Genomic DNA, 23,930 nt, shown 5'->3' with positions numbered 1-23,930 from the left:
CAAAACAGGAATGGTGCATTCCAACATTGGCCCATGTTGAAATGCTAACTATCGAAACTTGAGGAATGGCATTCCAACATTGGGCCAATGTTTCAATGCCAACTATATTGACTCATGAATGGCAAATCAACAATGGCCCAATGTTGCAATGCCAACTGTTGATACAAGATTGGCATTTCAACATTGGGCCAATAATGGAATATTCCAAAGGCTGCTGAAAAGATGCAAAAAAACATGGACCAATGTTGGCGTGCCAACCGCGATGGTCCTTCCAATGCTTGCCACCGTTGAGCAAATGTTGTATTGATATTATGAGACGAGGTCTATTTAGGGGCTGTGCAATAATTAGTGGGTAAAATTTTCAAATACCTGCCCAAAATTGCTTGCCCTCCCCTCTAGACCTGCCAAAAATGGCTTGCCTCCCCCTCACCTATTGGCCTGCCAAAATTGCTTGCTCCCCCCTCTTGGACTGCCAAAAATCTTGGTCTGAAGGTTAAACACTTAGAAAATTTTGGTCTGAAGGCTAACTTATTTATTCATTGTAAACATTTAAATATTTTCACTACTAGGTCATTGCCAAATTCTCACTTATGTCAGTTGTGTAAAGGTGAATTAGTCATTGAGAATCCTGCATGCATGCAGCATTTTACCTTTGCTGCTTCTGAAAACCCTGTATGCGTGCAGCATTCTAACTTTGTGATCTGGAAATCCTGCATGTGTGCAGCAATATGTGTGCTGCATGCAAGATGCGTGCAAGTTGGGAAACAATTTGTGTGCAGTCCTACAGTCCGCACACAAGTGTAGTCTGCATGTAATTTGTGTGCAGATTGGTAGTCTGCACGCAGGTTCTGCAAGCAAATTGTGTGCGCGGTGGATATTTGCGTGCGATGCCTGCATGCATACTGCTGGTTCGCACGCCTGAACACGCTACCAGCAGGCCTTGCATGCATGCTGCGCACATCTGCTGCGTGTGCTGCACACTGCCTGACGCGTGCTGCATGCTGTTGCACACATGTTTCATTGCTTGCATTTTCGTAAGGGTAGATTCAAATATGGAATAATTATTATTCCTCATCTATTTTTTTTTATTGAAAAAACTGCAATTGTGGCAACAGAACAATATTTATTTTGATTTCATTTCAAGTAGAAACAAAATCGTGCTTAAGCCAAAAACGCACCCTACCTCAAGAATTGGGATGGCACAAAGGTGCAACATAGGTTTTTATTGCAAAGACGAGGACAGACAAGTAGTTACAACACATCTGTCTAACCGTGGGTTTCGCTATTATTTAGAATAAATGCTTTTACTAGTTTCTATAAAACCACAAAATTACTAAAAAAAACTATAAAAAAACTAAAAAAAAAAAAAAAACGCACCTAAAATTAAAAGTAGAAAGGTAGATTTGAAGAAAGATAAAAAGAACATGTCAAAAGTTAAAATTAAACGAGAATGAAAAAACGGAACCGGTGCCCGGACCATGCTCTCTTCAGCATGTCTTCAGTTCCAAAGTCTGACGCTCTATCAATTGAGCTATATACGATCCTGATATCTGAAACAGTCGTTATTATGTCAATACAATTGATTGGTGTTACAACATACTTAGATGGAATGCATAGCCACCCAGTGCCAGTATATATTTGCTCAAACTCCAAATACAACAAGCAACCAATTTTATTGAGGGCGTTTCTTAGGTATATCCTTGTAGACGGGGTTTTACAGTATGTCCTCTCCAAAGGGGCTGGAGAAGTGGTACAAAGAAAATGTGGAAGATGGTTGTCAGGATTTTGCTACTGGATGCAATGAAAGCATGGATACCCTTGTTAGATTTCTCCAAGAGTTCAAAGGAATCAAGATTAAAGAAGTGCGAAAGGTATGTTTTGAGTTTGACTACAGCTATGGGATGGGAATAGTTGTTGTCATGAAGTAGATCAGAGTGCACAGTGTGGCAGCGGTACAGGCTGTGACCAGCTGTGGCATGATCGTGCATGAATCCAAAATGTGTATGTTTTTAGTGCGCTAAAAATTAAAAAATCTGAAAATTAAAGTCTCTGGACTTCGGGCCAGATTTGGCTTTGATTATTACAGGACCTTTATAATTATGTTCAGCCCTGATTATTGCAGGGTATGTTAGTTTAGTTCAGTACATTACAATTGTGTAATAAAAATCTGAAGTTTAAAAAACGTTGAGGGCATCCTCCTCAGCAGATGTTACATTATGGATATAAGTTAACATTTATATTGTGATCGCTTTAAAGTGTTACTTTTGATTTAATTTTGACAGGCGGGTTCTCTTGAAAAAGGCACCTTTATCAAGGATGGATCCGATCTTGACTGTGTAGTTATTTCCAATGAGATCAAGCCACTATCGGAAGTGAGTGATACCGGGCGATATAGACAACAGATTCTTGGGCCACGAGTTGAGAAAATAGTGGCAGCTCTTCAAGCGGCATCATTTGTGAAAAGTTGCAACAAGGGAGATAATAACATGCAACTGAAAGTGACGGTGAAGCAAGCAAACCAAGGTGAAACGGAAATTGATGTTCTCCTGACAGCAGATAATCTGAACTATGAATATGAAGATCGGCAGAAATGAAGAAAAGTAAGTTTCACTTGCATCTGATGTTGATTTATATGCTACTTATTTATTTTGCAGTTAAGTTCTTACATGATATTTAATACTCATTGTATGTGATTTGAAGTACTTGTCAATGAGTATAGAAATTTGAGGGCAAACAAAAATTTCAATTCAATTTCTGCTTTAAAAATTGTTTTTCATCATTCAGGCTTTTGCAGAAAAAATTGTTCCTTTTATCAAAGATTGGATTACAATACCTATTATACAAGTTTGTGTGATTGTATCATATATACTGGTTTATTTTTAACCCTGGAAAAGACAGAGTTGTTACGAGTCTTGAATTGTGACGTAAGGTAAATGAGGCCACTGACTCGGGATTTGTGTAGGTTTGCAGTGGCGTGTCCGGGGGTGGGGGGCTTTGGGTTCTGAAGCCCCCCTGCACATTGTTAAAAATTATGTAAAATCAGCTGTATTTTGGCAAAATAACACTGAAACCCCCGTGAAACCCCCTCTGAGCCCCCACAGGAAAAGATCCTGGATTCGCTGGTGGTTTGTGTGTGGGGGTAGATCGATGTGTGTTTGTCTTCTACCCATTGTTACATTCATTATGAATTTACAGGATTGATCGCACCCTACAACGCCATGATGAAAATGAATGACAAGGCTCAGCGATTCATATACCAGCCATGCTTGACACCACTGCAAACTGAGTTTGTCAAGTCTCAGCCAACCAATGTGAAATCTCTCATTCGTTTGGTCAAATATTGGAAAGCTGAATATTTACAACGAAGGCAGACAGAGAAGTTGATTAATTCCTACACCTTGGAATTGATCACCATTTACGTGTACAAAGATGAAATGGACTCACCTGACAAATTTGATCTGGCGGAAGGATTCAAAAGAGTTCTGTCTTTGTTAGCAGCCAGACTGGATGGTTTTCAACACTTTTGGGATACCTACTACTCAAAAGACGTGGCACAGAGAAATATCACACGCTTGAAGCTTGGGAGAAGCCAGTACTTTACCAAAATGTGAGTTTTGTAGAAAAATTACGATTTGTATGTTATAAAGTATATGAATATTCCTAAATAAGCATATAACTAAGGTTCAGATTTCATCACATGTTATTTCCACATTGGTTGAATGGCTCCTTAGCAAAAATTTCTGTGGAGTGAAATTTTTCCCCTGGCTCTCCCTGGCTACAGGGCCGTTCCTAGGGATTTTGCCGCCCTAGGCAAATCCTCTCCCCGCCGCCCCACCAAAGCACACCAAAAAAGTGTTTAAGGTGGTTACCTCCTTGAAAACTGGCCACCTATTTGTATACTGCACACCAGTGGCGCAGTTAGGGCTTGTGACGCCCCCTCACCCCGATTCTTGAAACTATTGCGCTTGTTTTGGCTGTAATTAATTATTAATTATCTTTAAAATGATTTTGAAGTGAAATGCGCGCAAAGCACACGAACATTTTGACTTTCATCGCTTGGAGGGGCGCAGAATCGATGCTGAATTGGTCAATTAATTGATTTTAAATAAGGTCTACCACAAATAAATTTTAGCTGTAATTAATTATTAATTGATCTTTAAAATGATTTTTGTAGTGAAATGCTTGTTGCTTGAAAATTTGACTTTCATGGATTAAGGCGCAGAATCGATGCTGAATTGGTCAATTGATTGATTTTAAATAAGGTCTACCACAAATAAATTTTCCTTTTCTGTATTTTTTATCCCTCCCATTTTTTTTTTTTTTTTTACTTTTTCGCCCCCTTTTTTGCGCCCCTCTGCGTTTGCCGCCCTAGGCGACCGCCTTACCTGGCCTAATGGTCGGAACGGCCCTGCCTGGCTATATGCTGCAGGGGCGGATCCAGGAATTTTTAATAGAGGGGGCGCCGAGCCACCGCCGCAAAAATACATAATGTCAGGCCCCCCACTAAATCTGCCCCTGTGCTGCTGACCCCCACTCCCACAAAATTTTATGCCAATTTTTTAATCCCTTTTGATACACGAGCCAAAATGAGTGGGTTAGCCCTCTTTAATTGGCATATAAAATCCAAACAACATTTTCAGCCGTACTATTTCACAAAGTAAATAAGAATTAGTACAGGCTTTCCACTGATTCCAATATTTCCATTTTGATGGAGATGAGGAAAGCAATAAAGCCCTCATTTTTTCTTGAAATTTTACACGATTGTAATACTAAATGATGTACTTAAATACCCTGAATGACATGAAATGCTTTTATTACAGTAAATTACAGTAAAATTGATAAGTTTATAATCATCGGAATACTAGATTTTCAGCTATTTTTGAACCCTGATATCGAACTTGGTCAAACAGAATAATTGACAAATAAACTATGAGGCTGAAGTTATATGTCTTATTTATCGTCCATGCATGAAGTTATGGAATGTTCAACAGCTCGACCTTGACACACTGATACATACAGTGATAGGCACTGAAATAAAATGAGCGATTATCTCCGTTTTTTCTCATTTTTCGGCCAAAAATTAAAAGAGGACGTAATTATCCGGTTGTGAAAGTTAACATTATTTTTAGAAAAAATACAAAGTCTATTTTTAATACAAATCACACATTTTGCTTTAATGACTATATTATTAAGATTCTTTTGTTTCATTTAAATTTTGCAGACCAGTCCTGTTAGATCCAGCTGACCCAACTGACAATGTCTTTGAAAGATGGATGGATGGACTTCACAAGGTGTCCAAGTTTGCAAGGAAACACTGGAGACTCCTTTCATGGAAAATACTGTGGTATAGACAATAATAATGCCAAATTGGTAGAGAAGGAGCAGATTTTAGCACGTTTTCAGCTTTTACATTTGTAGCATATGCCATGCAAGCTTAAGAGTTATGGTTATATAATTGGCCAATAATGACATATTGTAAATTATGAATGATAAATGGCTTTTGAGATATGATAGAGAACTATAATAGATTTATTTTTTGTCAATATAAAGTTTTAAACATCTTATGTGCTTGTATATTTATGATTGCTTAGTTTGTTGTAATATGTCATAGCATATAGCAGTAGGCATATTGGTCAAGTTTACATGACCAGGCATATGGCATATACTATGTTAAATACAAAGATACATAATTACAAATTTATCAATCATGCCCAACTGATAAATGGAAGAAAATATTTCCAGACATATGTAAAAAGTCAAATCACCATGTTCTAGGGCTAGCCCATAGTCAATGTCATGATTGCCACCAATCACTGTTGGGGATTTCCACAATGTAAAAATAGATAACTGATAGTAATCAACTTATATTGCATGCTATTGAATTGTGAACAGGTGCAAATACTAGCTGTCACCATTGTGTAATAAGGCATAAATCATTTAATTGATATTACCAGGTATTAATTTGAACATTATTGCATGATCATGGTATTACCTCTTGCACAGACACTTGTGAGTATATAGCCAAGCATGGCATGTTCTGGGTCCATAAGTCAGGCATAAGAATTTTTCAGGCTTTTTAAGGCCAAATTCATACACTTTTTAGGCAGTTTTCAAAAAAGCTATTCTCAGACCTCTTTTTAGCGGATTTGATCAAATTTATGTGTTTTCTATTATTTTCAGCCCAATTTGAGCCATTTTATCCCAATTTTATGCTGTTTTTCACCTTTTTAAAATAATTTTTCAGTATTTTCACTGTTAGTTTCAGGTCTGCATTCTCATGCCTAGAAGTCAGTTGTAGAGACCTGGGACAAATGCTGCCAATCCCCAGTGCCAATCTCTATTGGGGAATTCCAGCAGTTTTATTTGTATCACAAAAAAGATACATGCATAGCTAAAAATATCACTCATGTACTGCAGAAGATTCTAGAATCTAAGGGAAAGAATAAAAGCCAGGTGAAACGGCAGCAGTACTTATTTACCAAGTGTGTACTATATTGTGGAAGTCTGATACATTTTTGTTTTCATTGTGGATAGTCATCTGAAAATTTTCTGTCCAGCTCCTTGAAGTAAGTGTATATAATTTAAAAGCTATAGCTTGATCTGTAACATGTACTAATGAACTTTAGGCTAATCAAATTTTTGGTTTATTACCTAATTGCATATAAAATGGTAAAATCATAACCAGAAGCTATGTTTAATTTATACTCTGTATCTCAGTTAAAAGAAATAAATCACTGAATATTGCACTATTTTGGGCACAAATTGCAATATTGTAAATGTTCAAATTCGGACCTGAGAAAAAAATCCTGACACCATCACTGATGATAACACTCCCCATCCTGTGTTTAGGATATGGTGTTGCATTGGGATGGGTTCTGGTTAGGGTTAGTATAATTATGTTAGGGTTCAGAGTGTATTCAGAGAACTGGATGTCATGTGGCACAGTCGATGAAAAGTGTGATATAGGCAGTTATACACCATGTGCTTTTTTACGTTCTTATACTTCTTATATCCATATATATATTTATAAGCTTTAAACAATTGAACCAGAGATATCTGGACAAAATATATTGCCTAAATACTCCACTTTATGCTTATTCTATAAAACATTGCAAAGAACTTGTTCTGTAACTGAATTACTGTTCTCACATTTGTGACACAATCTGCCCCACGGGGGCCAAAGGAGGCATTTTTGAAAATTGAGTTAGCCTAATGTTACTACAAGATAATAATTATACTATCATTTACTGAAAAAAAAAAAAAGCAAAGGTCTAGCATATTTGGTTCTAAAATTATGAGGTTTTGTGATGTGTATTTTCTTATGTATTTTATTTTTTTTTACTCCATATTTTTGCCTTTATCTCAATTTCAAATTTGCCGCCTTTGGCCCCCATGGACCAGATCATTATATGTTAACCATGGTTTGAAGACCTCGTTTGCAAATGTGACATGATCTGGTCCATGGGGGCCAAAGGCGGCAAATTTGAAATTGAGATAAAGGCAAAAATATGGAGTAAAAAAACACTAAAATACATAAGAAAATAGACATCACAAAACTTCAAAACTTTAGAACCAAGTATGCTAGACCTTTGGTGTTTTCAGTATATGATAGCCTAATGTTTGTACAATGTAATAATTATAGTAACTCAATAATTTTCAAAAATGCCTCCTTTGGCCCCCATGGAGTAGATTGTGTCACAAAAAAAAGTGTTCATACTTTTATGCTATCATGTTAAATGCAGTGGCAGTGCTATTATTATTTTTTTCTGGGGAACAATGAATTGAAATTTTTTGGCAAAAATATGAAGTTTTCCAGGAATAAGGTAATTTTGGCCAAAAACAGGGGAAATTTGGTCTAAAATAGTGGATTTTCTGTGATTGTTTTTGTCCTGACTGGTGGAGGATCAAAGAAAAAATGGATCACTGGTTAAATCAGACTTTGGTTTTATTAGATTGATTTCCAATTGTCATTTGTAATGTCAAATCTGAATTCTGGTTGCACAAGAGTAAAATATCTGTCCACTTTATGCTATTAAACTTCAAATATATTTAAATGGTGTTACCAGCCTAATCATTTGTGAAATTATTGTGCAATAAGGCTTAAAAGGTCATAATATATGTATGGGTAATATTATGTTATCAGTGATTGGATGTTGCATGATCATAGCATTGCTCGGACTTTTCCCCAGACATACGTGAAGCATCATTATAGTTCTAGCTGATAGGCCTATTTACAATGCTGTATAAGCTGTAATTTTTCAAGTTGTTTTATTTTTGTGGATTCCACACATGAGCATGGATAAACAAATGTAAAGATATGAATAATTATTATGTATTAATGCCACAGAGTAGTGAATATTTCATGAAAAAAGCAACTTGCATACTAGTAATTTCCTAAATCTTGCAAATTGCAAAAAAATTACATACTTGAAAATAATAGCTTATGAAATATTTCCAATGCCATCAATCACTGTCGGGGATTTCCAGCAGTTATATTTGTGTTGCGAAAATAGATCATTGATAGCTAAAAATATCTCATGCTAGAAGCGGAAGATTCTAGCATCCAAGGGAAAGAGTAAAGCTGCACCATTTTATTGGAACTGAAGACAACATCAGTTAAATTAATCTATAGTGTTTTAAATTTGATACATTTTTGTTATCATTGTGGATAGTACTCTGGAGACTTGCAAAGTAAAGTAAGTGTCGTAACTAGTCAGTACATTTCAATCTGTAAAATTCACTTTAAAATATATTACAAATTCCTTACAAAATGCATCCCAGTAAACACAAAAAGGTTTTAAAACATTTAAAAGGGTTATATATTAGGTTTTGGTATAAACTTTTTAATATCATTAAATGTTGGCAGGTTTTATAAAGGTCATGAACATGTTTCAATACATTTTGTATGAAAAGACACTACAACATTTTTAAAATATTGTCAAAATGTTATTGTAAAAATATGCTTTCCAAACAGTTTTTTCCAAATATTGTGTCAAAACTTGAATTACATTAGGTTAAGAATATTTTGGAGTAAGTTCATTAGGCTAATGAAAGTTGATTCCAAGTTTCCTGACACCCGCCCGCATCACCTTTTCAATTTGACCAAAACTTTCATTATTTTCATAAAAAAGTCAATTATCTGAATATTGATATGAAAATAATCAGAATAAGAACTCTCAAAATGTCTGACATTCCCTGCTGATCATAATCATGATTTTCTTAGTTGTAGGGGTAGAAGATGTAGTAAATAATGGAAATTTAAGGAGTACCTCATCATGTTTCTAGTGATTACAAAAATTGCAAATTTCTTTTCATTTTAATAATAATTAACAAATTCAAATTTTTTCTCAATCTGTTGCAAAATGTTTGTAATGATAATCTAAGCATTAAAACACGTTTTGAGATGGACTTTCATCAACAATATAGGTAAATGAAAGTTTTGACAATAATGAAAGTTTCCAAAATAATGAATAATTAAATCATGACCTAATGTTTCACTGAAAAAAATGTGACAGGAAACTAATCATTTCATTTCATTAGCCTTATGTTTGTGAAAGTTATGAAAACATTTATACGCCCTTTATATATATATAACCCGACATTTTAATGTCTTCTGGTAACCTTCCCTCCAAAAATATTTTTGAAAACATTTTCTGCTCGTTGGGATATTCTTTTATCATTTTTGGATTCAGATATCTATTTTGAAACTCAAGTTATGGCTAAATGAAATCATCTGGTATTTTTGTTGTTGACATTGCTTATAAGGGTCTATTCATCCATTGTTCAAAGTCCAATAAGGTATTCTGTAAAGTATTGCATGATTAAACTATCTATATGAGATAAGAGTTTTGACAATTATTTTCCCCCTTGTTGAAATCTGTTTTTAAAAGAATCCTTCTTTTTTTGTAATTTACAATTGTACTTTACAATTGAGTTCTCACCTTTTATCATAAATTGAAGTAGGTCTAAATGACTTAATATAGCAAAATAGCAAACAAGGCGTTTTGTGCTTGTGTTGCATACCCATCACGATTTCTGTTTTACTTTTTACAGGGAAACAAGTTATGAAGGCTCATGTGACATATCATGCAACTGAATAGTGAAATATTTAAACCGGTGTATAAAATAGTGGACTTTTTTGGTTTTGGTTTCATAGCGAAATGATAAACCATTTTGTCATTTACATTGTGTGAAGTCATGGGATTATATAGTTTTATTTTAGTTATTATAACACATTTTTTTAACACATTTAGGTTTTAGTAACCTTTTAATTTACACATTTTTTTAGGAATAATCATTACACTTACAAATTTCAGGTGATCCCCTTACTTTTCCTACTATATAGAATGGCTTCAAATTTTAGTCGGCAAGAACCATGGAATCTGTCCCAAGAAAATCTACAAGAGTGGTTCCAAGATAATGTTGAAGAAGGTTCAAGGAGCTTTGCTGTTGAGAGTAACAAGAGCATGGATGACCTAGTGAGATTTTTGCATAATATGCCTGATATGAAGACCAAAGGGCCAAAGGCCAAACCTGTCAAAGTAAAAGAAGTTCGAAAGGTATGTTTACAAACAACACTTATATTGTTAATTTGTTGCTGCTGTTGTTGGTGGCAAAATAGGCACACTGCACTATGATATTTTAGCCCTGGTAAGACTACATTGAGAGGCTCTAGTTAAAGTCATCTAGGGCCAAAGGATGTAACCAGGAGCCTCCAAAGAAGCAGAATAATATTTGTTCTATGTCCGTCATTCATAGTAAATTCTTTGTTCATTGATTGGCTGTAAGATTACTCACTAACATAAGCCAATGTCATAGGGCTAAGTATGGTGTTGGGAGGAGGCACATCGAATCATTTTTTTTGGTGGGTATGTTTTCAATAGAACTGGAAATGGTGCGGAGCAGGTGGTGTACACAAAATGTATTTGTAAAAGGTAGTATTTTGGAGCTGCAAATTCAATAGTCATTCTTGGCTCTCTGGTTGAAAATCTCCCTGAAAAGAAATGAATGAGCAATTTTGGGGTCTTTTAGAGCTGAAAAATCAAATAATCAAATCATGGGTCTTTAATTTCTCTGTTTTGGTAAAACTTAGGGTCTTTTTTAGCTACACAGCAGGGTTGGAGATTTTCTTAATATATTTTTTTAAATCATAGGCATAGATTTTTTGATTTAAATCAGATTTTTTAAAATTTAAATCGATTTTAAACTTTATTTATTTACAAAAAAATCAAATCATGTGAAAATTTCGAAGAAAATGTTTTTGTTAAATTGTGGGGAAAAACCTGTTGAATTATGCACCTTGAAGATGAATTTGTAGCAATAGATAAAATGACATCATAGAGGTATTTAATTATATCCATTAGCTGTTTGCAATCTGATCATTTGTTTGTCTCTAATTTTGTTTATTTATTTCTCAATGGTCCTTTTCCCCACGTTCTTCCCTGCCCTTAGTGACTAATTAGCTTACCTCCGTTATTACCTCAGCTCTGATTATGAATGATTTTGATGTTACAGGGAGGATCTATAGAAAAGGGTACCTTCTACAAAGATGGGTCTGATCTGGACTGTGTGGTTGTATTGAATGGCATTCCTAAGCTGAAGGCAAATACAAAAACAGGGAAGTACAGGCGTGGACATCTCAAACCACTAGTAGAGAAAGTTGTTACGGCTCTTCAACAGGCTTCATTTACAGCCAGATGTGAGAAAGTCAGTAATTTACAGTTGAAGGTATACGCAAAGCAGGAAACTGGTGGTATCCTGGAAATTGATATTCTTTTTACTGGAAACAACCTGGACTACAATTATATTGATGATGAAGTGACAATGCAGAGAAGTAAGTACATTATACAAATATTGAATGTTTATAAGTTCAATGGTAAGAATTATTTCATGAGGTAAAATATGGACTGTTAATATTAATTCTTTCAATTGAACAAATAAAAGCATTTAATATTTGTTTTATATGACTCACACCGAGTTCAAAAGTCTTTTTGCAGCTGATGCTAAAAATAATAATAATAATAATAAATTGTATGGGCGAATCAAATGACAAGAATCTCATGTATGAGTTATATAATAAGTAATGGTTTCTGAGATAAAGCTTTAGCTTATTTTCCAAACTAACAAATTCTACCTGATTTACACAATTTTGATTGTGACAATTAATGCCCTGACTGTTCACTTAAAGAGCCATTTTCAGGAGCCAATTATACCCGCATGCGAAGCATGGACGGGTATATTGCCATCCTGTGGTTTCTTATACCCGCATGCGAAGCATGGACGGGTATATTCTTATTCTGTGGTTTCTTCTCCTCCTCCTCCTCCTTTTCCTCCTCCTTCTCCTCCATCAAACACATTATTCTGTCAAGGCTAGCGTTAAAACTACAAAGGCCCTGGGGCCCATATGTGGTACACTTATGGGCCCTACCCTCAGAAGTGCCTTTTGCCCATCTTGGCCCCAGAGGTCAAAGGTCACGGGCCCCAGGGGCCCAAATGTTAAAATACAAAGAATGCCGTTTCTCATCAAATGAAGCAGCCTCAGGGCCCTGAGTTGGTACACTGATAGCCCTAGGGGTACTCTATATTTACAAATATACAAGAGCCCCATATGTTATATATTGTGGGCCCCAAGGCCCCAAATGTTAAAATATGGTGCAAAAAGATTGACAAGCCTAGCTCTAAAAGTACAAGATCAATAGGGCTCATAAGTAGCATATGTATGGGCCCTAAGTTGTAGATGTGCCTTTTGCCCATTTTGGCCCCAGATGTACAAGGCTAGGGGCCCCAGGGGCCCAAATGTTAAAACAAAGGGCCGGCTGTTTCTCAGCAAATAAAGTAGCTACAGGGTTCAGATTTGGTACCCAGATAGGTCTTTAGTATTATATTGTCATATGTATATAATCCACGTATGTCACATAATATGGGCCCCAGGGCCCCAAATCCTACCACATAGGGCCGGTCGTTACTTAGTAAATAAAGCAGCTACAATGCCCAGCTTGAGTCTACTGATAGCACTTGAGAATCATACTTCAACATATGTACATGAGCCCCATAAGTCATTTATATTGGGCCCCAGGGCCCCAAATCTTAAAACAAAGGGCCGGCCATTTCTCATCATATAAAGCAGCTTTATGGCTCAGAGTTGGTACACAGTTTGCACCTGAGAACTACATTGTTATATGTACCTATGAGCCCCATATATCACATAATATTGGCCCCAGGGCCCCAAACGCTAAAACATAGGGCCGGCCGTTACTCAGTAAATAAAGTAGCTACAGTGGCCAGCTTGAGTCTACTGATAGCACTAGGAAATTATATTTCAACATAATTATGTACATGGGCCTCATAATTCAAATATTATGGGCCCCAGGGCCCCAAATGTTAAAACAAAGGGCGGGCCGTTTCTCATCAAATAAGGCAGCTTCGGGCTCAGATAGCACCTGAGAATTATATTGTTACTAACACCCACACACCCAGCCACCCCACACACGGAGGACTAAACAGACAGATCGTATGATATCATAATTGGAAATACCAGCGTGATGCGTTAAGGCTGTTCAGTTAAATTACATACCCATTGGCTGTTCCATTTAATTTACATACTCCCTCTGAAATGGCCCCAAAAAGGCTGTTCCGTTTAATTTACATACTCCCTCTGAAATGGCTGTTCCATTTAATTTACATACTCCCTCTGGAATAGTTTCCCCTGAATCATATTGCATAGCCTCACTGTGAGTAAGAGAGACTGACAACAGCACCCTATGGAGAATAAGAGAGCGACTCCACTGGGAGGAACTTTTTACAGTATATTTATTTTAAGTGCTACGACAGTGCAACCTACATTCAATTAAAGCTTGTGACTTGGACTTTCACTTTTTACACATACAATTTCTTTATTTTAAGGCCTCAGCAAATAAGGACTGTAAGTTTGGGTACACCGATAACATGCGGGTATAGCCGTATTTGTGTACAAATATATAGCCTTCTAGTTCTCCTTCTTATACCCGCATGCAATAGCATGCAGGGTATCTTCCCATCCTGTGGTTTCTTCTTCATCTCCTTCTCCTATCAAACACATCATTCTGTCAAGGCTAGAGCTAAAACTATAAGGGCCCCAGGGCCCATATGTGGTACACTTATGGGCCCTACGCGTAGATGTGCCTTTTGCCCATCTCGACCCCAGAGGTCAAAGGTCACGGGCCCCAGGGGCCCAAATGTAAAAACACAAACCATGATGTTTCTCATCAGCTGAAGCAGCCTCAGGGCCCTGAGATGGTACACTGATAGCCTTAGGGGTACTCTATAAATACAAGTAGACATGAGCCCCATATGTTATATATTATGGGCCCCAGGGCCCCAAATGTTAAAAATATGGGGCAACAGATTGACAAGCCTAGCTCTAAAGCTACAATTGCACTAGGGCTCATATGTTGCACATGTATAAGCCCTAAATTGTAGATGTGCCTTTTGCCCATTTTGGCCCCAGATGTACAAGGCTAGATGCCCCAGGGGCCCAAATGTTAAAACAAAGGGCCGGCCGTTTCTCAGCAAATAAAGTAGCTACAGGGCTCAGATTTGGTATACAGATAGGTTTCAGTATTATATTGTTATATGTATATATGTACCCCATATGTCACATAATATGGGCCCCTGGGCCCCAAATGCTAAAACATAGGGCCGGTCGTTACTCTGTAAATAAAGCAGCTTTAGGGCTCAGAGTTAGTACACAGATTGCACCTGAAAATCATATTGTTATATGTACATGTGAGTCCCATATATTACATTATATGGGCCCCAGGGCCCCAAACGCTAAAACATAGGGCCTGCCGTTACTCTGTAAATAAAGCAGCTTTAGGGCTCAGAGTTAGTACACATATTGCACCTGAAAATCACATTGTTATATGTACATGTGAGCCCCATATATTACATTATATGGGCCCCATGGCCCCAAACGCTAAAACATAGGGCCGGCCGTTACTCAGTAAATAAAGCAGCTACAGTGCCCAGCTTGAGTCTACTGATAGCACTAGAGAATTATACTTCAACATATGTTCATGAGCCTCATAAGTCAAATATTATGGGCCCCAGGGCCCCAAATGTTAAAACAAAGGGCCTGCCGTTTCTCATCATATAAAGCAGCTTTAGGGCTTACAGTTTGTACATATATTGCACCTGAGAATTACATTGTTATATGTACATATGAGCCCCATATATCACATAATATGGGCCCCAAACACTAAAACATAGGGCCGGCCGTTACTCAGTAAATAAAGCAGCTACATTGCCCAGCTTGACTCTACTGAAAGCACTTGAGAATTATACTTCTACATATGTAAATGGGCATCATAAATCAAATGCTATAGGCCCCAGGGCCCATAATGTTAAAACAAAAGGCCGGCCGTTTCTCATCAAATAAAGCAGCTTCCGGGGTCATAATTGGTACACAGATAGCACCCGAGAATTATATTGTTACTAACAATATACACCCCCACCCACACCCCCACCTACACACACACATAGGACTAAACAGACAGATCCGTATTATCTATATAAATAAAAGGAAGTCGCTAAATCTTGTCCAGAAGCAGGCTCCGAGATGCTTTCACTTTCAGCTCTGATTTATTCGTACATTAATCGGGTACATATTGCCATTAAACCATCTGACGTTCATTTTTTGCAAAACTATTCAATCACTATGGAAATAACAAAAAAAAATGGTATGTTGCTAGGCCGTTGAGGTCAATAACCTTATTGGTCAGGTCATGACAGCAAACGCGTCAAATGCAAGCGCTGTCCAACATTCGCGGTAAGTGGCCAGTCACGCATCTGCGCGTACACGGCACCATAGTTTCACGCGCATTGCGGCGCATGGTATGAACGCACTTAATGTTGGCTTACCGCGCATAGGCCTACGTATACGTGACCCCAGACAAATGTCTATGTACGTGACTGACTGTTTCTCTGAGACGTGACAGTGGCGTGTGAATGTGGAATGTGGGAAGGGGGCACACTCTAAGTTTTTGCCGCCACCTTTTTGAATGGCACGAAGCACCGTTGTGTCGCGTATAGCCCGAAAAGATCAGGAAAAGATTAAATGGTAGGGAGGGTGAGCCCACTTTAGTGGAACTTTGAAAGTCCACATTTTTGAAATTCTGCGGCCCCCGCAAATAAATCCTGGCTATAATGTAGGCCTAGCTATTAACAACACGGGCTCGCTTTAAATGTTTTGCTGCAACTTTGAAAGAAGTTGCTTAAATGTTTTATACCATTATAACCCGAAATTGAAACGTTTTCTTGCAAAACTCTTCTAACATTAATGTTTTATGTTTCTTGGGATAAAGTTAAAATCAAACATTTTGTCACGAGCTGTTTCAAAAGAAATCTGAGGGATTGAGTGAGTATAACAACATTATCACAGGTCTGGATATTCACTTCTTTAATATGACAGGAGCTAACATAAAAAAAAAAAATGATTATCAAGCTAACATGATCATTACTAATACTGGATGAATAATCTACACCAAGACACCATGATTATCATCACCGTTTACCATGTTTACTAACCACTCCCGTTTACTAACCGCTCCCGTTTACTCAACTAGCGGGTCTCCCGCTAGTAATATAATAATTGAAAATACCAGCGTGAAGCGTTAAGGCTGTTCCAGTTAAATTACATAACCATTGGCTGTTCCATTTAATTTACATACTCCCTCTGAAATGGCCCCAAAATAGGCTGTTCCGTTTAATTTACATACTCCCTCTGAAATGGCTGTTCCATTTCATTTACATACTCCCACTGGAATAGTTTTCCCCTAATCATATTACATAACCTCACTGTGAATAAGAGAGACTGACAACAGCAACCTATGTAGAGTAAGAGAGACCACTCCCCTGTGAGGGGACTTTTTACAATTTCTTTATTTTAAGTGCAACCTACGTTCAATTAAAGCTTGTGACTTGAACTTTCACTTTTTACACATTTTCCGGCCAATTGGGCAATTTTTTTATAATTTCTTTATTTTAAGTCCTCAACAAATAAGGACTGTAAGTTTGGGTACACCGACAACATGCGGGTATAGCCGTATTTGTGTACAAATATATAGCCTTCTAGTTATTTTCCTTCTCCTATCAAACACATCATTCTGTCAAGGCTAGCGCTAAAACTACAAGGGCCCCAGGGCCCATATGTGGTACACTTATGGGCCCTACCCCATAGATGTGCCTTTTGCCCATCTCGGCCCCAGAGGTCAAAGGTCACGGGCCCCAGGGGCCCAAATGTGAAAATACAAAGCACGCCATTTCTCATCAAATGAAGCAGCCTCAGGGCCCTGAGTTGGTACACTGATAGCCCTAGGGGTACTCTATATATACAAATATACAAGAGCCCCATATGTTATATATTATGGGCCCCAGGGGCCCAAATGTTAAAATATGGTGCAACAGATTGACAAGCCTAACTCTAAAAGTACAAGATCACTAGGGCTTATATGTGGCATATGTATGGGTCCTAAGTTGTAGATGTGCCTTTTGCCCATTTTGGCCCCAGATGTACAAGGCTGGGGGCCCCAGGGGCCCAAATGTTAAAACAAAGGGCAGGCCGTTTCTCAGCAAATAAAGTAGCTACAGGGTTCAGATTTGGTACACAGATAGGTCTTTAGTATTATATTGTCATATGTATATTTAATCCCCATATGTCACATAATATGGGCCCCAGAGCCCCAAACGCTAAAACATAGGGCCGGCCGTTACTCAGTAAATAAAGCAGCTACAATGCCCAGCTTGAATCTACTGATAGCACTTGAGAATCATACTTTAACATATGTACATGAGCCCCAAAGGTCATATATATTGGGCCCCAGGGCCCCAAATGTTAAAACCAAGGGCCGGCCGTTTCTCATCATATAAAGCAGCTTTATGGCTCAGAGTTTGTACACAGATTGCACGTGAGAATTACATTGTTATATGTACATTATGAGCCCCATATATCACATAATATTGGCTCCAGGGCCCCAAACGCTAAAACATAGGGCCGGCCGTTACTCAGTAAATAAAGTAGCTACAGTGGCAAGCTTGCGTCTACTGATATCACTAGAGAATTATACTTCAACATAATTATGTACATGGGCCTCATAAGTCAAATATTATGGGCCCCAGGGCCCCAAACGTTAAAACAAAGGGCGGGCCGTTTATCATCAGATAGCACGTGAGAATTATATTGTTACTAACACCCACACACCCATCCACCCCACATACGTAGGACTAAACAGACAGATCGTAATTGGAAATACCAGCGTGAAGCGTTAAGGCTGTTCCAGTTAAATTCCATACCCATTGGCTGTTCCATTTAATTTACATACTCCCTCTGAAATGGCCCCCAAAAGGCTGTTCCGTATAATTTACATACTCCCTCTGAAATGGCTGTTCCATTTAATTTACATACTCCCTCTGGAATAGTTTCCCCTAATCATATTGCATAGCCTTACTGTGAGTAAGAGATACTGACAACAGCAACCTATGGAGAGTAAGAGAGACGACACCCCTGGGAGGGGACTTTTTACAATTTCTTTATTTTAAGTGCTACGACAGTGCAACCTACATTCAATTAAACCTTGTGGCTGGGACTTTTACTTTTTACACATTTTCTGCCAAATTGGGCGACTTTTTACAATTTCTTTATTCTAAGTCCTCAGCAAATAAGGACTATAAGTTTGGGTACACCGATAACATGCGGGTATAGCCGTATTTGTGTACAAATATATAGCCTTCTAGTTTTGAATTCTTATTCTGTGAATTTGCATTTTATTTTATCTCAGACATTTGCTATTATTACATGATTTAAGGTGGCCCTATCGGCTAATTTCTTTCAATTCAAATATGTTAAAGCTCTTGCCTTGCAGATTACAAAACTGAAAATTTTGTTTCAATCGGACATTCGGTTCTCGAGATATGACCTGTCAAAATGGCGCGAAACCAACAAATTGGAAACAACTTTCTTTTTATTTTCTATATTTTTGACAAGCCCAGTTGCCAGGTAATTTTCTAATTATATATGCATGAATTATGCAAAGTAAAGTTTTCAGATAGAATTAAAAGAGCTGTGGTACTGAGGCATGGTACATGGGTAGTACACACAAGGTGCTACAAAATTACGGTTGCGTTTGGCAAATTTCAATTTGCATAATTAATTAGGGCCACTAATTAGAAAACTTGATTAGGGCCCTAATTAATTATGCAAATGGAAATTTGCCAAACACAACCGTAGGTTTGTTGCATTTCATGTGTACTACCCATGTACAAAGTTTCAGTATCATACCACCTCTAATTGTATCTGAAACACTGCATGCCAAAAATAAAGAAAATAAAAAGAAAGTTTTTGCAAATTTGTTGGTTTCGCGCCATTTTGACAGGCCATATCTCGAGAACCGAATGTCCGATTAAAATAAAATTTTCAGTTTTGTAATCAGGACAGCATGGACTTTCACATATTTAAATTAGAAAAAAATCTATATCCGATGGCCAATGCTGGTACTCCCTTACTCTAACATAGATACACTATGAAAACCAGTGAGGTTAAAGGGAAAGTAAGGACCATGCAAACTTCAATCAGTGTAGATTGAGGTTTCTCCTACAGTTCAGTCACAGTGGGCATAAAAAATGGATACTAAAATCCTCTTTCCAGAGGTGAGAAATAAAAGTGAGTCCCATGGCCTGCACCTGAATTGTTTTCCTTAAAGGCCAAAATAAGTTCCAACATTTAGGCTTATAAGCCAGCCTTTCCTGTTGGAGTTTCGACTGAAATCACTATACCCATGCAAGTGAACAGTGCAGTGGTGGCTGGTAGGCATGCACTTTTGTTGATATATAATAGGCATGCCACTGATCACTCTTGGGCAACACAATAGGTGTCTGAGGGGGGATGTGCCCCTATTAGAAGAATTTTGTGTGTAGTTGGCCAATAAAAGTGACTCTAGAGGGGCTGCACCTGAATTGTTTTCCTTAAGGCCAGAATATAATTCAACATTTAGGCCCGTAGCCAGCCTTTCCCATTTTGACTGAAATCACTACCCTTACAAGTGAACATGGTGGGCACTTTTGTTGATAAGCTAATAGTAGAGGCTCCGGAAGATTGGAGGGGGGATGGGGCCTGGCCCAAGTTATTGGGGGTGGGGCCTGTATACTTACTCATAGCCACCAAAATTACTGCAGGCCGAGCCCATAGGCTTGCGGTTGATTGACATAGGGGGGTATGCTGCCAAAGTAGAGATTTTTTTGAAAAATAGAGTTGAATTGGAGTGATATGGTGCATATCTGAGATTTTGCGTGTGGTTGGCCATTGTAAGAAACACTGGCAATTTTTCAGCAGTTTTCCAACAACATGAGAAGACAAACAAAAGCCCTGGAATAAAACCTATCACTTTAGTGACAAATCACAGCTGACAACCAAAAATCACAGTTGAGAACCAACACTGCAATCCCTGCTTACAATGGATAAACCACAGATAAAATTGTTGGACTAATACATTTAAATAAAATTCTCCATAAGGTACCACGGAAAATTCATATGATAATATAATAAAACGTGTGATAGGTATGAATGGTTGTGGAATTGATCTAGAGACCTGTCCCTCTGTCCCGGGGGATCACTCACATAAATGGGCTGTACGCATGTGTGACCAAAAAAACAAGGAAAAGGGGGTGTGTTTTTTAAGCAAGGCAAGTTACGCGAGTGACGGCGCATTTAGGGTCTAAAAAACACTGATTTTTAAGAATAAGGGTAGTTTTCTGAAGCTGAACAACTTGTTTAGTGTACCTTTTCACATTTTTGGTAAATTATGAGTCCAAAAAGGGTCCATTTTTTCATTTTTACTAGCCAAAAAACTCATTTGGGGGTAAATTTTATATTAAATTACCTTATTAAGGGCCTCAATTTGCTGGTAGGGTAAAACTCATTTTGGGGGTGTTTAAAGAAAATTTGGTCACGCATGCGTACACTATCATACTTGAGTGCCCCAGGGCCTCTGTTAAGTTATCTTAACTTTCTGTCCTCCAGCATGGCTGCCATTTCAATTGTTATACCGTTCCTGTTGGTTTATTGCATGCACTGTATTAAGTAGGAGGCAAATTTGTTCAATTAAAAACCAAATAGATACTAAGCAGCCTAGCGTTATATTTTGATGCTTACTTTATATATCCAGTTCTCAGTACACCGTACAATACAATGCTGAATATGCCTCCCAAGAGTCAGCGATTTATCTACCAGCCATGCTTGACGCCACTGCAGACAGAGTTTGTCAAGTCTCAGCCAGGCAACGTAAAATCTCTGATACGTTTAGTCAAATATTGGAAAGCCGAATATTTGCACCAGAGGCAGACAGAAAAGTTGATAAATTCCTACACACTGGAATTGATCACAATCTATGTGTATGAAGAAGAAATGGGTTCGCCTGATAGGTTTGATCTGGGAGAAGGATTCAAGCGAGTCTTATCATTATTGGCATACAAGCTGGGTGGATTTCAGCATTACTGGGATAACTTTTACTCTGATGAAACAGCCCAGAGAGGAATGAAATTGAAAGACATGATGAAAAGGTAAGATGCTCACAAATTATAACCATATGCCAATCTGACCAATCAAATGTAATCAATGTTTGTAAACTGTAAGATACCCAGTAAGATATCTTGTGCACACCCTTGTTAATTAGCTAGAGGTGTGCCTACTGTAAGGCAGGATTTCAAGTCTGCTACTGTGCTACTGCCCTTTTCTACTTTTACTGTCAACTTGCGCAATTAACTGAGTTCCATGATATGCAGTGATCAAGTCCGGTTTAGAGTAATATTTGGTAATTGTATGATGAACGTCAGTGATATAAAACAGTCTGTCAGTGTATCCATTTCTGTGATGCCCACAACATCATACATGTTATCAAATTTGCAAATATTTTGAGCTCATCATTGTTTTTTCTTGTTTTTTTCTCAATTTCGAATCTGTAGACCAATTCTTTTAGATCCAGCTGATCCAAGCGACAATGTGCTTCAGAGATGGAAAAAGGGGCTTGGCACTATAAGTGAGATTGCCCGTGAAACACTGCAAACTCCTCTTCTTCGAAGCATTCATGTGAATTAAAGTTTTCAGTGAAGATGATGAAGTAAAGCTGATGCTGATGGTATTCCACAATCCAATTCACAATTGCTTGTACATATTGGCATTTAAGGCCAAAATTTACATTGAAGTCTCTAGAAGTAGCAATAAGACATGCATGCCTAATAGTTGAGTGAAAGCTTCATAGTTATGCTTATAATTGAAGACCGAATTAAAAAGACTAGTTTGCGTCTGACGTCAGGGCAAAGGCGCGACGTGATTGGTTGCTGATCTGCACAGTACAGCATTTTTGGTCCGGTTAACAGGTCGTCATACACAAACTACTCTTTTTCTTTGGGTCTTCAATTACAGTTTAATTACTTTTTCAGTAAATGTTATCTGGAGAAATTATCATCAAAGGAAAGTATAATTATTTTCAATGTCATGACATCTTATTTTATGCTCTGAAGCATCAGAATGACTTATTCTTTGTTGTGTAAGACATTGTAATACAGTACCAGATTTTTTTGTGCTGATGTCAGACTATGAATGTGACGTCTTAATGTCAGTATTCAGTGAAAAACTACCCATTATTCACATATCTGGATTTTTCACTCATCTGGCCAATGCCTAGTCCCATCATGCCTGGATAAAAGAGATTGGACTGTTGATTGATTAGAAGACTAAAACCAAAAACAATCATGATTTTGCAGTAAATGACTTGGTTTTTCCAATACTACATAATTTAATAAACTGCTTTTACATCATTATAGATATAACTATTTTTTCAAATTAAATGTTATGCAATTCATAAGGTTTGTAGTTTTAAACAGTAGAAGCCAAATTGGCTGTTAATATCACCCCATATTAAAATATAGGCTGATATTGCAATATTTGGCGATTAACTGGGGATGCTGTTCCCTGCCTAAGGTGGTCTCACAGGTGCACTACAGACAAGAAAAGCAAGGTCAACTTAAAGGAGTATTTCGTGATCCTAGCATCCTCTTTTTATGACATTTTTCAGTACATATCCACGAAAAAAGCATATTCCCAAAATTTCAGTTGATTCCGATTTTGCGTTTGCGAGTTATGCATGATTATGTGTATTACACTGCTCCATAGACAATACGTTGTAAGTTCGTTCTGGTGCACCAGAACTAAATTCAAATTTCGCGATATATCTTTGCGAAGCGAATTAATCTGCAAGAAATATTTTGTACATAAACATTATGTAGCCAGAGTATTCCAGTGATATAAAAATCTCAACTTTTTTTTTGAGAAAAGTGGGGGATGAGGCTGTGGATCACGAAGTGCCCCTTTAACTATAGAGTGCAATGTTTGAATCTCTTGCAAGATTCTCTCTAAGATGCTCCTTTAAGAACATGTCAGCAAGTATTTGCCATAGAGATGATGATGTAACAGGATTAACTACCATAGCAATAAATGAATGCAATTTTTGAATATATCGCACTGCACTAAAAGCAGGTTGCACTTTTAATATCACCTGTGTATGTCTGCAATCATAGATTGAATACAATACTGATACTTATCTTACAGGTGCAAGTGATCAGCATGATATGAATATTCTATAGAATTACGATCCAGATCTTTATCCCTGTTCTTTGATATCTATGATTCAATGCAGAAGTATTGTGTGAACGTACTAGTGCAGTGCGATATATTCAAAAGTTGTATTCATGTATTGCTATGGTAGTTAATCCTGTTACCTCATCACTTCTACAGCAAATATGCTATGAAGACTCACCCTGAAATGGAGCATGATCAGCTTGTACTGAAATATATAGGTTACAATAGAACTATACCATTTTTTACCCCGATGTGGCGGTGACGT

The 23,930-nt window shown here is 37.5% G+C and overlaps 2 protein-coding genes across 2 annotated transcripts in view; both read left to right on the top strand.

The window, feature by feature from the left end:
• Positions 1–1,726: 1,726 nt before the first annotated feature.
• The window catches only part of LOC140137767 (2'-5'-oligoadenylate synthase-like protein 2), a 64,593-nt gene continuing 42,389 nt past the window's right edge, over positions 1,727–23,930 (top strand). Inside the window, exons 1-4 of the mRNA XM_072159534.1 lie at positions 1,727–1,871; positions 2,283–2,600; positions 3,196–3,607; positions 5,222–6,566. Of these exons, the coding sequence (XP_072015635.1) occupies positions 2,591–2,600; positions 3,196–3,607; positions 5,222–5,357 (558 nt within the window). The 5' untranslated portion in view covers positions 1,727–1,871; positions 2,283–2,590 and the 3' untranslated portion in view covers positions 5,358–6,566. The remainder of the gene's footprint in view (positions 1,872–2,282; positions 2,601–3,195; positions 3,608–5,221; positions 6,567–23,930) is intronic.
• Positions 8,432–22,412, top strand: LOC140137766 (2'-5'-oligoadenylate synthase 1A-like). The gene is made up of 5 exons (XM_072159533.1): positions 8,432–8,696; positions 10,346–10,559; positions 11,515–11,833; positions 21,195–21,588; positions 21,991–22,412. The coding sequence occupies exons 2-5, from the start codon at positions 10,347–10,349 to the stop codon at positions 22,121–22,123; spliced, it is 1,059 nt and encodes a 352-aa protein (XP_072015634.1). The 5' UTR covers positions 8,432–8,696; position 10,346; the 3' UTR covers positions 22,124–22,412.

The sequence above is a fragment of the Amphiura filiformis genome, chromosome 17, assembly GCF_039555335.1.
Source record: "Amphiura filiformis chromosome 17, Afil_fr2py, whole genome shotgun sequence".
Classification (NCBI taxonomy): Eukaryota; Metazoa; Echinodermata; class Ophiuroidea; order Amphilepidida; family Amphiuridae; genus Amphiura; species Amphiura filiformis.
Note: the sequence above shows the minus strand (reverse complement) of the source record. Positions and strands in the feature narration are given on the sequence as shown.